Source organism: Melopsittacus undulatus, chromosome 19, assembly GCF_012275295.1.
Source record: "Melopsittacus undulatus isolate bMelUnd1 chromosome 19, bMelUnd1.mat.Z, whole genome shotgun sequence".
Classification (NCBI taxonomy): Eukaryota; Metazoa; Chordata; class Aves; order Psittaciformes; family Psittaculidae; genus Melopsittacus; species Melopsittacus undulatus.
Window position 1 is genome coordinate 4910527 of NC_047545.1, and position 12354 is coordinate 4922880.

Genomic DNA, 12354 nt, shown 5'->3' on the forward strand with positions numbered 1-12354 from the left:
AGTCACATCTTGGAGAAGGGCTTTTAATGAGATTTGTGACAACCCCTGTTCCCACCACCTTTACTATCAGTACAGGATAACCCTGCTTCTACCACCATTGCTGCATGGCCATCAGCTCCCAGACAGGCTGGAAACAGCCCCTCAGTCACCCATGGTCCTTCACCTCTTCTCTTTGGAGGACAGGGCTCGCCGGGCTCTTCGTGCTGCCAAGCAGGATGTTCTCATGCTGTTCACAAGCCGGTCGAAGAAGAACTCGTTCTGGTACTCGAGCTCAGTGAGGTGCTGCAGGAAGGGGGGCACCTCAGCCTTCTTCACACCCACACACACGGGGATCACTTTGGTCCCGTGGCAGTGAATGATGTGACACAGGTTCCACTGGGAAACCCGTTGGCACCACGGGTCACCCAGGGACTTGGCAGAGAGGAGGAGGATGGCCACCCGGCTGGCCTCGATGACCTTCGTGGCACTCAGGATGACTGGCTTCCCGGCCACGTGGTCCTGGTGCTCTGCATAGCCCCGAAAACCCTCTTTCTGCAAGTGCTCGGAGATGCGGGAGGCAATGCAGTCATCTTCAGGGCAGTACCAGAGGGAGAAGTCATAGGTGAAGCCACAGCACGAGGGCGCAGAGGATGTGCCACCCTCTGGGGACAGGGGCATGGAGCTCATGGGCAGCAGGGACAGCAAAGGTCTGAGCCTCTCCTCCTGCACCAGGCACTGGCAGCAGGTCCCACTGCTGCCAAGGGGGCAAAGCTCCAGCCCTTTGCACACAGCGATTCCAGCTCCTTCCGTAAACCAAACCCAATTCCCCTCTCCCCTATGGGACAGAAGCTACAAGGATGCGACGCTCCGAGGCCCGGGGCGATGCTGCAGCACCGGCAGCGCCCGCTCCTCACAGCGCTCTCAGCCTCATGTCGGCGATGCTGCTCTCCAGCGCCTCTCCCGTCCGCTGCAGCTCCTGCCGCTGCTCCCGCAGCCGCTCCCGGGACCCCTCCAGCCACCGGTGCATCTCCACGTAGGAGCGGCTCTGCCGGTACAGCCGCTCCGTCTGCTCCGCAGCGGGGCCTGACGGGGGGGGCAGAGCAGGGAGGCTCAGCCGCGGCCGTCGAGGCCTGGCCCGGCCCGGCCCGGCCCCCTTGGCCGGCGCTCACCTGGGCACACGCCGGGCTCCCGTTGAGGCTCCGCGGGGAGCAGGAAGACGGGGTCGGTCGGGTGGGCGCCCCGCACGTCGGACAGGATCTGCTCCACGGTGGGGGGCTCAGGACGGGTGGGCAGCACCCGCTTGGCCTTAGCGCTCATCACGAGGCCGCTTCATGCGCGGGGCTGGTGTCGGGAGGGGCGGGATGAGCGGACGGACAGACGGACACACCCCCCCCCCCCCCCCCGTGCTGCGCTGGGGACGGACACACAGACAGATACACACCCCCCCCCCCCCGTGCTGCGCTGGGGACGGACACACAGACAGACAGACACACACACCCCCCCCCCCCGTGCTGCGCTGCGGACGGACACACAGACTGCACCCCTCGACCGGCAGAGCACCCGCACTGCCCCCTCCGCACAGACCCTCTCGGTGCCCGGCTGTCAGACAGACAGACCGACAGACAGACCGACCAACCGGCCTCCCCGCTCCCTGCCCCGGGACGGACAGACCCTGCCTTGCCCCTGGAACGGAGAGACACGGACACCAACCCCTCCTCCGCTCGTTCCCCGCCGCGGGCAGACCCCTCACCCCCCTCCCGGCCACCGTAGCACCACCTCCCTCATCCCGCCCCTCCCCTCCATGACGTCACACTCCCGCGCAGTCCCCGCCTTGGCTCTTAAAGGGGCCGCGGCGCCGCCCGCAGGGACCCGACGGCAGAGACGGTTCAGGAGCACCGGGAGCCCCGTTCGTTTATTGGGGAGGGGGCAGCAGCCGTGGGGCCTGGGGCTCGCTCGGGGCCGTTCATTGCCTCTTCTCCTCTTCCAGGGTCAGGGCTGCTCCGGAGGCTGCCGGGGACACAAACAGGGGTCAGGGCCACCGACCGGACACGCGGTGCCCCCCATCCCCTCCCGCTGCTGCGGCAGCTCCGGCCCTCGGACAGGTTTGAATGGGAGCCCCGGGCTGTCGGTGGGGCCGAGCAGGGGGCAGGGTGCTCGGGGGTCTGGCTACGGAGAAGCAGGAGGGAAAGCTTCTGCTCTACCCAAGCTGGGGGAGAAGGGGACGGTTGTGTCAGCCCCCCCGGAGCCTGCAGCCTGCAGCTCCGTTCGGCCGACACCACCGTGGCCGCAGCCGTCTGCGGGATGCGGCCGGGAGGGCTGGCACAGAGCGGCCCCTTCTCCCTGCTCTTTACATACAGACAGACTGAGCTGTGGAGCCACCTCGGCCGCCAGCCGGGCCCTGCTGCTGGTCAGAGTCTGCAGGACTGGAGCATGAGGCACGGAGAGAAGAGAGAGAATTACAGCGAGGGGAGAGCTCAAGCCCTGCTCGGCTCCTGCGGCCACGGAGGACACGGCTGTGAGCCCAGCATCACAGGGAGAGGGCTGCTTGCCAGTCCTGCAGACAAGAGCTGCTCACATCCCAGAGGAGCTGGCCCCAGACATGGAGCAGGGTGACCAACCCCTGTTACCTTCTCTGGTGACACTGGAGGCTGCATCCAGGGCTTTGGCGCTGAGGTTGCCCAGCACACTGTCCACGGTGCGGTGATGCCTGAGGAACCAGGGCCGGATGATGTTCTGGTAGAGCACCTGCGACCCGTTCCAGGGCACGGGAGCCATGCACCACAGCAAAAAAAAGCACTGCGGGGAGGAGAGATGCTCTAGAGCTGGATGATGGCAGGGCAGGGGCTGAGCAAGGCAGCCCCCAAGGATGGCAGCAGGGGCAGGCCAGCAGCTGAGCTGCTCCAGTTTCCCCCAGGCAGCCCAAAGGGCTCAATGGAGGTGCTAGGACCTCAGCCGGCTGCAGCCCCACTGTGACCCCACCATGGCCACCACCACTGTCCTGCCAGCAGGACAGCACCCACCACACTTGATTCCTCCAAGTTTAGCCCTTGGGTGAGAGGACTCTGACCCCAGCAGCCCCCAGTACCTTCCCAGCATAGTAGAAGGGGAACCAGTAGAGGAAGATGTCAGAGAAGACCTCGGCTACGTTGAAGACTCCATACACCACCCAGTACGTCAGCCACGTGGTGTCATCCTCCTTGCTGGAGCTCTCGATGGCTTTGATGCTGTGGCAGGAGATGGGAAGGGCACTGCTGCTGCAGTCCTGCTGCTGGCATGGGCACTTCCTTCCCAGATCCTCTGAACCCTGGAGCAAACCTGCCTATTGGATGCTGCTGCCCCAAGCTGGGCTCGTGCCAGTCCCCAGCATGTTCAGGAAGGTCTCAAGAGCTTCCCAGTTGTAAATGCCTGTTCATTTATCAGGGAGACCCTCAGCTAAGGGCAGGGGAAGCTCTCCAGACCCTGAGACTTACGAGACGTATGCAGGGTAGGCGAAGCCAATGAGGTTGCAGAGCAGTGAAGCACCATAGCCAAACACGAGGTACAGCCCCAGCAACGCCGCAGAGCCTGCCAGGGCACAGAGAGGGTGGTCATGTACCTGCCAGCACCAGGACAGCGAGAGGAGACCCCAGCTCTGTCTGCAGAGCAGGAGTGAGGTGTATGCAGGACCCTTCTGTTGGGAATAACAACCACTCCCAGTTAATTCCAGTATCAGCCTCTCCCTCAAGGGAGTCACAACCCGGAACCTGTCACTGCCTGTCCCCTCCCTGGCCTGGAAGGGACTTTACCACAACAAACTCACAGCACCTTCAACCCATCACCAGCGTGGACCTGAGCCAAGGCTGCAGAGACATCAGGAGCAGAGACTTTAACACACAACTACAGTCCAAAGTCAAAGCACGGAGCAGGGCTCAAACCACTTGGCATTTCATAGGAACTGTTCCACCTGCCAGGGACAAGCCTTGCTGTTGGGAGCACTCAGACCCTTGCCGAAGGCAGCCGGTGGATGGGGGGAGCTGGGACAAGGAGCCCTTGCTGCTGAAATGATGGTGCTGTGAAGAGCTCCTGCTCACTTAGAAACATAGACCCTGAAAGGGCAGAGAGCAGGAAAGCAGCTTGGGAACACGGAGCCAGAGAGGAAGGTGTAGGCAGATAGGGCCTGGCGGCCGGAAGATATCGTGCTGTACGGAAAGATAAGACCCCTCTCCAGGTAGCCAATAGCATTTAGGTGATGATACCAGTTTTACGATGCAAGCAGATGGAAATGACATCGTAAACCTAGGCTATATAACACCGTGTTCTATCTCAATAAACGCCATTTGCCTCTCGAAGGCAACAGGAAGGCATTGATTGTCACAGCCCAGCAGTGTCTCCCCTGCCCTGTGTACAAATTCCTCCACCAAAGTAAGCATCTTACTTCAAAGCAGGCAGGAAAGCCTGCACTTAACCTGTCTGTGCTGTGACTTAGAGGAAAGCCCTTGCTCGGGCTTGCAGGATGGTTTATCCTCACGCTGCTCACTGCAGCATTTCTGTGCCTTGCTCTGGCCCCTGCTGTGGAGTGGCTGTGCCCCCGGGCATGAATGGTGCTTTGGAAGCACTTACAAACCTCCCTTCAAGGAAAACCAACAGGAAGGTTCAGGCAGAGCTGAGTTTTGATCCCCCAAGAGCCTTAGAAGGGGTTTCAAGGGCTAAATTAGCCCCCAGATATATTTATATGAAAGCAAAAAACCAAGTGAAAGGCTTTGCTTACAAAGAAGAGCTGCTGAGGGGGGCGGCTGGATTTGTCCCATGGCTCCTGTCCCAGCAAGGAGGGTGAGCAGTGACATGAGCCAGCCCTGAGCCTTGAGAAGGGAACACTATCCTCCTTCGGGATCATTTTTACACAGCCAAAGCCACTGCAGGGCTGACCTGGCTGTGCTGCTCAGAGGTCAGGTAGGATGGGGTCCAAACTGCAGCCCATGGGTGCTACTGGCTCTAGAGATGCAGAACTGACCCTGCTGGGTTCAAACACAAATTAGGGATCACTACGGGGGGGGGGGGGGGGGGGGGGGGGGGGGGGGGGAAGGAAGGAGAAATCCGGTATTTTGACTTTAGCAGAAGCTTCTCCTTTCCAGGACAGGCACCGGGAACAAGGAACCATCACTCTCCAGTGGAAGAGGTACCTCTGCTCTTCCCCTACCCCTCGGAGCCCATCGCACCCCAGCACAACCAAAGCCCCGGCCCCGTTTGGCTCAGACAATGCGGGTCCGCCCCGCACTGCTGCCCACAGCAGCACACGCTCCGTGGACTCCCTCAAGCGACGTGGCCGGTAAAGGGCCAGGGAACAGCAGCAGGAGGCAGAAGGGGCAAAGGAAGCACCCGACGGGACCCGCGGCCGTTCCGGGGTGCGGGTTCGCAGCCGCCGAAGACAAGGACGGACACGGGCACCCCCGTTCCCCCCCCCGGGGGGCCAGAGGAGCGGTGAGGGGCGCCCCGCTCGGGGGGGGGGGGGAACGGGGATCGCACCTGTGGCCAGGTGGAGCCGGCGGACGCCGGTTCGGGCCTCCAGGCGGCCCAGGAGCTCCCCGAGCGGCCCGGGCCGGTCGAGGAAGCGCTGCAGGCGCTGCGGTACCGTCCCCATGGCGATGGCGGCGGCGGCGGTTGCTCCGGTCCGACCGTCCCCCCCCCTCGAGCAGGGCGGGGCGGAGCTGTCGCCGTGACAACGGCCGTTCAACGCCTGCGGTAACCATGGCGGAGGGGCCGAGGCTGCTCCTGGCGCTGGTGGAGGCCGCGGTGATGGCCGCGGTGGTGGCCGCTGCCCCCATCTACGTGAGCAGCTGGGCCGTGAGGGTGGCAGGGCCGACAGAGGCACAGGGCCTGGCCCGACGGCACGGGCTGCTCTGCATGGGCCAGGTGAGGTGGCAGCCATGGGGCAGCTGCTGGACACAGTGCCCTTGTCCTCTGCTGCTTGTCCCCTCGGCTCCTAGAACCATAGAACAGTTCGGGTTGGAAAGGAGCTTAGGGTCATCCAGCTCCAACCCCCTGCCATGGGCAGGGACACCTCACACTAAACCATGGCACCCAAGGCTTCACCCAACTTGGCCTTGAACACTGCCAGGGATGGAGCATTCACAGCCTCCCTGGGCAACCCATTCCAGTGCCTCAGCACCCTCACAGTAAAGAATTTCTTCCTTATATCCAATCTAAACTTCCCCTGTTTCAGTTTGAACCCGTTCCCCCTTGTCCTATCACTACAGTCCCTAATGAATAGTCCATCCCCAGCATCCTTGTAACCCCCTTCAGACACTGGAAGCTGCTCTGAGGTCTCCATGCAGCTTCTCTTCTCCAGGCTGAACAGCCCCAATGTTCTCAGCCTGGCTCCATACAGGAGCTGCTCCATCCCCTGAGCATCCTCGTGGCCTCCTCTGGACTTGTTCCAACAGTTCCATGTTCTTGTTATGTTGAGGACACCAGAACTGCACACAATGCTCCAGGTGAGGTCTGATGAGAGCAGAGTAGAGGGGCAGGATCACCTCCTTCGCCCTGCTGGTCACACTCCTTTTGATGCAGCCCAGGATACAGTTGGTTTCTGGGCTCGAGCACACACTGCAGCTGGTTCATGTTCATTCTCTCATTCACCCACACCCCCAAGTCCTTCTCCTTGGGCTGCTCTGAATCTCTTCTCTGCCCAACCTGTAGCTGTGCCTGGGATTGCTCTGACCCAGGTGTAGGACCTTGCACTTGGCATGGTTAAACTTCACGAGGTTGGCATCAGCCCACCTCACAAGCGTGTCCAGGTCCCTCTGGATGGCATTCCTTCCCTCCACCATATCAACCAAACCATCATCTGAACCTATCATCCCCACTGTGTGTCCACGCTGGTTTAGTGCTAGAACAGGGCATTTGATTACCCCCTCTGGTGGTTTTAAGCCCCTGAATACATATTAAAGGGTGAGTGCAGTAGGGGTGAACACTGCCAATGGCCTCTGTGTGTGCACCGGCCACCCACAAACCTGCCCCCGTTCCAAGTGATGTTCTCTGCATACAACTCATCAAACGTCTCCTTACAGTCCCTACCACCCGTGTAGAGCAAGCACACAGGCCCAGGTGATGCCATGATCTCTCACCACAGCTCTTTTTGCCTGCAGGTGATGGAGGGAGAGCCTTATTATCATTTCAAACACCGAGGCACAAGGCAGGAAGCCTTAAGCAGGCACTGGGGCTGGAATATGCGCCTGACAAAAGAGACAAAGGTAGGGAGGAGGCAGCGGCAGGAACCCAGGCTCTGGTGCTGGGCAGGCTCTGCCTGACACCAGCAATGCTGCTTCCTGCCCAGGTCCTCTGGTTTGAGCAGCAAACCATAAAGAGGAGGGTAAAGAGAAGCATCATCATGGTGCCAACAGATCCCTGGTTCCACAAGCAGTGGTACATGGTGAGAGTTTGCTGCTTTCTCATCCTCAAGCAAATCATCCCCCCCCCCCCCCCCAAGCACATAACAGGACTGATGCTGGCAGTGATGAGGCAGCAGAATTGTCCCTGAAGGTCACCCTTAGCCCAGGGGCTGATCAGATTTAATCCGTTTTCCAGAATAATGACGTCAATCCCGACCTGAACATCCTCACTGCTTGGAGCAAAGGGTACACGGGGCTGGGGGTCGTGCTGACCATCCTGGACGATGGCATCGAGAAGGATCATCCGGACCTGTCTGCCAACTACGTAACTATGTGGGGCTGAGCAGCACAGGCTCCTTTGGGGCATGTGTTTCCAGGGGTGGGGGGGCTGCTGGGGCCTTCATCCCCCCTGTGGGACTTTGCAGTGGGAGCTCAACCTTTCCATGGCTGCAGGAAAAGGTTTGGCATCTCCTGCAGTGACTCTGCACAACAGGGAAACACTAGAACTTGTACCCATTGCCCCCAGTGCAAAGGCAGGAAGGCTGGTGAACCTTCACGTGCTCTGAGGGAGGACAGGTAAACCTTATCTGTCATTGATAACAGCACTGTTTCAGTGCCTTGTAGCTCCTCTCCTAACTGCACAGGCACTAAGGCTCGCCCTCAGGTGAGTGGCCATGCCACTGAAGGGGAGCTTGGACCTGATGAAGCAGTAGAGCAATGCACAAAGTTATGTTCCTTCAACAAAATCCCATTCCCAACATCTCCAGCTTAACCCAATGCAGTTACTGAGTGAGAAGGGCCTCCCCCCCATCCTCCCCAGGCCAGGCAGGATGATCCACAGTGCCAGGCACTGGGCACAGCACCAGGCAGCTGTGTCAAGCTGTCACAGCCCATACAGAGGCAGTTTGCTCATGCCAGTCCCTCTTTCTGCAACAGGACCCTCTGGCAAGCTACGACTTCAACAGCAACGACCCTGATCCCCAGCCCAGGTACACCAGTGGGGAAGAGAACTGGTGAGTCCTGCCCAGCACCCTGTGCTGGGTGCTCTATCTATGGCCAGCACTGCCCCAGGCTCTTTGCCCCTCATGGAGGGGGGCTCAGAGGCCAACTCTGCCCCCCAGGCATGGAACACGCTGTGCAGGAGTAGTGGCAGCTGCAGCCAACAACCGGATCTGCGGAGCAGGCGTTGCATATGATGCCAGCATTGGAGGTGAGCCATGGAGGCACAAAGGTTGCTCTGGCACTGGGGAAGGGACACATGGCCCCGGGCAGAGCTGCTCTGTGGGGTGCTCACTGGGAAGCAGAGGGTGCTGTGGTCTCTTCATCAGGGACTGCAGTGATGGGGCAAGGGGTGATGGGTTCACCCTGAAACAGGTTAGATCTAAGGAAGAAGTTCTTTACTGTGAGGGTGCTGAGGTACTGGAATGGGTTGCCCAATGACGTGGTGAATGCTCCATCCCTGGCAGTGTTCAGGGCCAGGTTAGACAGAGTCTTAGGCAACATGGTGTAGGCTGAGGTGTCCCTGCCCATGGCAGAGGGGTTGGAACTGGATGATCTTAAGGTCTCTTCCAACCCAAACCATTCTATGGTGTCACTGCACATCCAATCACAGCACGGGGCTCACCTCCCAGGGGGTTTAACACCCACCACAAGCTTCCCTGTGGAAGCAAGGAGGGCAAATGGGGTTACAAGCTGGGAGAACTCAGAGCTTAATGGAAAAGAGCTTAACAAGGAGCTCTGTGAAACAGCTTCCAGCCTGCAGGAACCTGATCTCCTTAGGGCAGCATCACAATAAAGGTGTTCAAGGCAACAGGGAGGTGGGGGAATGGAGTGGGGTTGGTGAGGTGCCCCTCAGCCCTTACATTGCTGTGCCATGTGCGAGGCTCCTGTCCACCCAGCCTCCCAAGTGCTGCTGCCTCTTTGACACTGCTGCTCCTCACCCTGGCCCTGCAGGTGTGCGGATGCTGGATGGTCCCATCACAGACATGGTGGAGGCTCAGTCCCTCAGCCTGCGTTCCCAGCACATCCACATCTACAGTGCCAGCTGGGGCCCCAGGGATGACGGGAAGACCGTGGACGGGCCGGGTGTGCTGGCTGCAGCAGCCTTCCTCAGAGGGGTCAGCAAAGTAAGCTTGATGCTGGCCTGGGCAACCTCCCTGGTGTGAGGGCTCCCTGCTGATCCCCCTCTGTCTCCCCCCTGCCAGGGCCGGGGTGGCCTCGGCTCCATCTTCATTTGGGCCTCTGGCAATGGTGGGATCAACTATGACAACTGCAACTGCGATGGGTACACCAACAGCATCTACACCCTGTCAGTGGGCAGCGTCCTGGCAGGCGGACAGAGGCCCTGGTACAGCGAGGGCTGCTCTGCCATCCTCACCACCACCTACAGCAGCAGGACCAGGAGCGAGGCACAGATTGTGAGTGCCGGAGCAGTGACACTTGGCCAGACACCAATTCCCAGCACAGACAGGGCTCACCTGAGCCCTCTAGGGAGGGAGAAGCAGGGAGGGGGGTTATTAGGATGTCTGTATTAGACCCCAAACCCATGTAGGGAGCCAGAGGGAGCATTTACTGGAGTTAACTCCATCCAGTCCTGTGCTGTGCTGAGACCCCTCTCCCCCTCAGGTAACCACTGACCTGCATCACCGCTGCACTGACAAGCACACGGGCACCTCTGCCTCAGCTCCCCTGGCTGCAGGAATTGTTGCCCTTGCTCTGCAGGCCAAGTAAGTGAGGTCGTGGCAGTGGGACAGTCCCCAGGGGAGCCTGGTGCCTCACCAGGACCCTTCAGGGACAAGGAAGGGGGATGTCACCAGCGGGGAGCTTTGGGGGTGCAGGGCTGAGGTCCCCCCTGGGTCTGCTGGGACATCCTCCCATGTGGGACACTGCTGGAGAGCAGGCAGAGGCAGGAGGAGAGGTGTCCTCTGCAGGTCTCTCTTGCTCCCGTTTTGGCAGTGAAGGGTTTTTGTGCAGGGGGGACCCATACAAACAACTTAATCCATGTCCAAAGAGCCAAATCTCACCCTTGAAGGCTAAACCAAAGCAGAGCCTTTGGTTCCCAAGTCTTCCTTGCTTCCAGCCCAGCACTGACCTGGCGTGACTTGCAGCATCTTGTCATCAGGACCTCCAATCCCGCTCACCTGCAGGCAGAAGACTGGGCTATGAATGGGGCCGGACACAAGGGTGAGTTGAGGGCTCAGCTGCCTCCTGCCCTCCCTGCCCCTGCTTCCTTTGCCTGCCCCTCAAACCCCCACCAGCAGGCCTGGGGCAAGGGCCCCCAGGGCTCTCTCAGTGCAGAGGGGCTCATACATCCTCTCTTGGGTGATACCTGCTCTTCAGTGAGCCACCACTACGGCTACGGGCTCCTGGATGCTGGTCTGCTGGTGGAGATGGCCAAGGCATGGACAGGAACTCAGCCTCAGCGGAGGTGCTCAGTCAAGGCTCTTCACGGACCCTGGTAAGGGATGATATTCCCTGCGTCCAGCCTCATACAAACACATACAGGGACATCCATATAGCAAAGTTGTGCCATGCCCATTGCAGGAACAGGCGTTGCTTCCCAGATAGCAGTAGCTACAGCACAGCTTCTGCTGTAACCACAGGGCTGTGCAGAGGGCAGGAGGCCCATGAAGGCAGAAGAGATGCCCTTACCTCCACCTTGTACTTGACAGGAACATCGGCTCCAAGCTCACCGTCACTACAGATGCTTTCTGCTCTGGGAGAACCGAGCACATCTACTCCCTGGAGCACGTCCAGGTCCAGCTCTCTCTGAGCTACAGCCGCAGAGGGGACCTGGTGATCACCCTGACCAGCCCGATGGGGACCACGTCCACACTGGTGACCGTGCGGTAAGAGCACTCTGCAAGCTCACAGGGAGCACACTGCACTAGTGCCAGCTGCTGTGGGGCACAGGGGTCCTCCTCTCACAGCCTCTCCTGGGGCCAGGAGATGCCCCTGCACTGAAGTGGCCACTTGTGGCCCCCACAGGGAGCAGGCCTCCATGCTCAAAACCCTTGTGTGGTCCCCGTGAAGTCTTGGCAATGCCCTTTATACCAAGAAGAGGGTGACTGCAGGGTCCCCTTGGGTTGCATTCCTCCCCTGCAGCCCCTGGGCTGTCACTCTTGGGTCTCCTCTCCTCCAGCCCATACGACACCAGCCAGCAGGGCTACAAGGACTGGACATTTATGTCCACGCACTTCTGGGATGAGAACCCAAATGGGACCTGGACACTTCAGCTTGAGAACAAGGGCGATGCCTACAACACAGGTGGGTGCCCAGTGAGAGTGAACCCCACTTTCCAGGGTCCTGCCGGGCTTGGTCATTGTTTCCTCTTCCTTCTTCCCCTTCAGCAACTTAACTCATCTTCTTCCTGCTCCTCCTGGGCACCTGAGCCCTCTTTTACTGCAGGACCATGTTTGTTTTGGGAGCCTCTGGCTGCCCCACAGCCGGGAAGGGAGCATAGCTTGCTCCCCCCATCCAAAGCTTCCAGCCCCACATCCACCAGCTTGCAGGTGCCAAAGGCTAGAGGGTGGGAGCAAGCCAACATCAGCACAAAGTCCTGTCCCTCCTGCCCGCAGGTCTGCTGACCAGCTTCATCCTGCACCTCTATGGCACAGCTGAGGACATGTCAACCCGGCACTTTGCAGCCTCTGCCATGGACGAGTGCATCAGGCAGGATGCACAGGGAGCATCCAAAGGTGAGCATGGAGGGGACGGACATCGTGACACCAGCCTGGGCTGCACCGACACAAGCAGCCGGATCCTACCCTGGGGCGGAGCTGCCCTCGCCTGGCTACTGAAATAAACTCGTTGTTGCCTTTGTGAACAACCCTGTCCCTTCCTGTGCTTGGGCTGATCCCAGCCCGTGTCCAGCTCCATCCGCTGACAGACACAGAGGTGGTGGGTTCCCTCCCTACCTGGCTCACCCCATCCGGAGGGACCTGGCCTGTGAGGGAGCTATTCCCAGTGAGGCTGGGAGCTCTTTCCCAGGCACAGGAGGCCATGGGGA

At 60.0% G+C, this 12354-nt stretch overlaps 3 protein-coding genes across 7 annotated transcripts; 1 reads left to right on the forward strand and 2 right to left on the reverse strand.

The window, feature by feature from the left end:
- Nucleotides 1–7: 7 nt before the first annotated feature.
- On the reverse strand, nucleotides 8–1754 carry C19H19orf25 (chromosome 19 C19orf25 homolog). Of its 4 annotated transcripts, none has more exons than XM_034070642.1 (3): nucleotides 1690–1754; nucleotides 1149–1320; nucleotides 8–1062 (listed from the first exon to the last, which is right to left on the reverse strand). In XM_034070642.1, exons 2-3 carry the CDS (start codon nucleotides 1294–1296, stop codon nucleotides 890–892), a joined length of 321 nt encoding a protein of 106 aa, XP_033926533.1. In that variant the 5' UTR covers nucleotides 1297–1320; nucleotides 1690–1754; the 3' UTR covers nucleotides 8–889. The 4 variants fall into 4 exon arrangements, with proteins under 4 accessions (XP_033926533.1, XP_033926534.1, XP_033926535.1 ...); XM_034070643.1 differs by having other exon boundaries at nucleotides 1651–1713; XM_034070644.1 differs by lacking the exon at nucleotides 1690–1754 and adding an exon at nucleotides 1631–1688.
- Nucleotides 1755–1864: 110 nt separating this feature from the next.
- On the reverse strand, nucleotides 1865–5768 carry REEP6 (receptor accessory protein 6). Of its 2 annotated transcripts, none has more exons than XM_034070640.1 (5): nucleotides 5482–5756; nucleotides 3450–3543; nucleotides 3065–3203; nucleotides 2607–2775; nucleotides 1865–1986 (listed from the first exon to the last, which is right to left on the reverse strand). In XM_034070640.1, exons 1-5 carry the CDS (start codon nucleotides 5594–5596, stop codon nucleotides 1943–1945), a joined length of 561 nt encoding a protein of 186 aa, XP_033926531.1. In that variant the 5' UTR covers nucleotides 5597–5756; the 3' UTR covers nucleotides 1865–1942. The 2 variants fall into 2 exon arrangements, with proteins under 2 accessions (XP_033926531.1, XP_033926532.1); XM_034070641.1 differs by lacking the exon at nucleotides 1865–1986 and adding an exon at nucleotides 2041–2402 and having other exon boundaries at nucleotides 5482–5768.
- A 76-nt stretch (nucleotides 5769–5844) lies between these two features.
- On the forward strand, nucleotides 5845–12150 carry PCSK4 (proprotein convertase subtilisin/kexin type 4). Its single transcript, XM_034070931.1, has 14 exons — nucleotides 5845–5868; nucleotides 7104–7208; nucleotides 7292–7387; nucleotides 7543–7671; nucleotides 8283–8359; nucleotides 8468–8556; nucleotides 9300–9472; nucleotides 9551–9763; nucleotides 9972–10072; nucleotides 10426–10529; nucleotides 10686–10803; nucleotides 11018–11194; nucleotides 11488–11612; nucleotides 11924–12150. The coding sequence occupies exons 1-14, from the start codon at nucleotides 5860–5862 to the stop codon at nucleotides 12148–12150; spliced, it is 1743 nt and encodes a 580-aa protein (XP_033926822.1). The 5' UTR covers nucleotides 5845–5859.
- Nucleotides 12151–12354: the final 204 nt, after the last annotated feature.

What these genes read in the sequence shown, in the direction of transcription:
- REEP6 (XM_034070641.1), bottom strand. Translation starts at nt 5,596, where the DNA reads ATGGGGACGGTACCGCAGCGCCTGCAGCGCTTCCTCGACCGGCCCGGG. An exon ending in GCCTACCCTGCATACGTCTC is followed by an intron (nt 3,204 to 3,449) that starts GTAAGTCTCAGG and finishes CTCCTGCCACAG; the next exon opens with CATCAAAGCCATCGAGAGCT. An exon ending in CCTTCTACTATGCTGGGAAG is followed by an intron (nt 2,776 to 3,064) that starts GTACTGGGGGCT and finishes TCCTCCCCGCAG; the next exon opens with TGCTTTTTTTTGCTGTGGTG.
- C19H19orf25 (XM_034070642.1), bottom strand. Translation starts at nt 1,296, where the DNA reads ATGAGCGCTAAGGCCAAGCGGGTGCTGCCCACCCGTCCTGAGCCCCCC. An exon ending in GGAGCCCGGCGTGTGCCCAG is followed by an intron (nt 1,063 to 1,148) that starts GTGAGCGCCGGC and finishes CCCCCCCGTCAG; the next exon opens with GCCCCGCTGCGGAGCAGACG.
- PCSK4 (XM_034070931.1), top strand. An exon ending in GCCTGACAAAAGAGACAAAG is followed by an intron (nt 7,209 to 7,291) that starts GTAGGGAGGAGG and finishes CTTCCTGCCCAG; the next exon opens with GTCCTCTGGTTTGAGCAGCA. An exon ending in GGGCGATGCCTACAACACAG is followed by an intron (nt 11,613 to 11,923) that starts GTGGGTGCCCAG and finishes TCCTGCCCGCAG; the next exon opens with GTCTGCTGACCAGCTTCATC.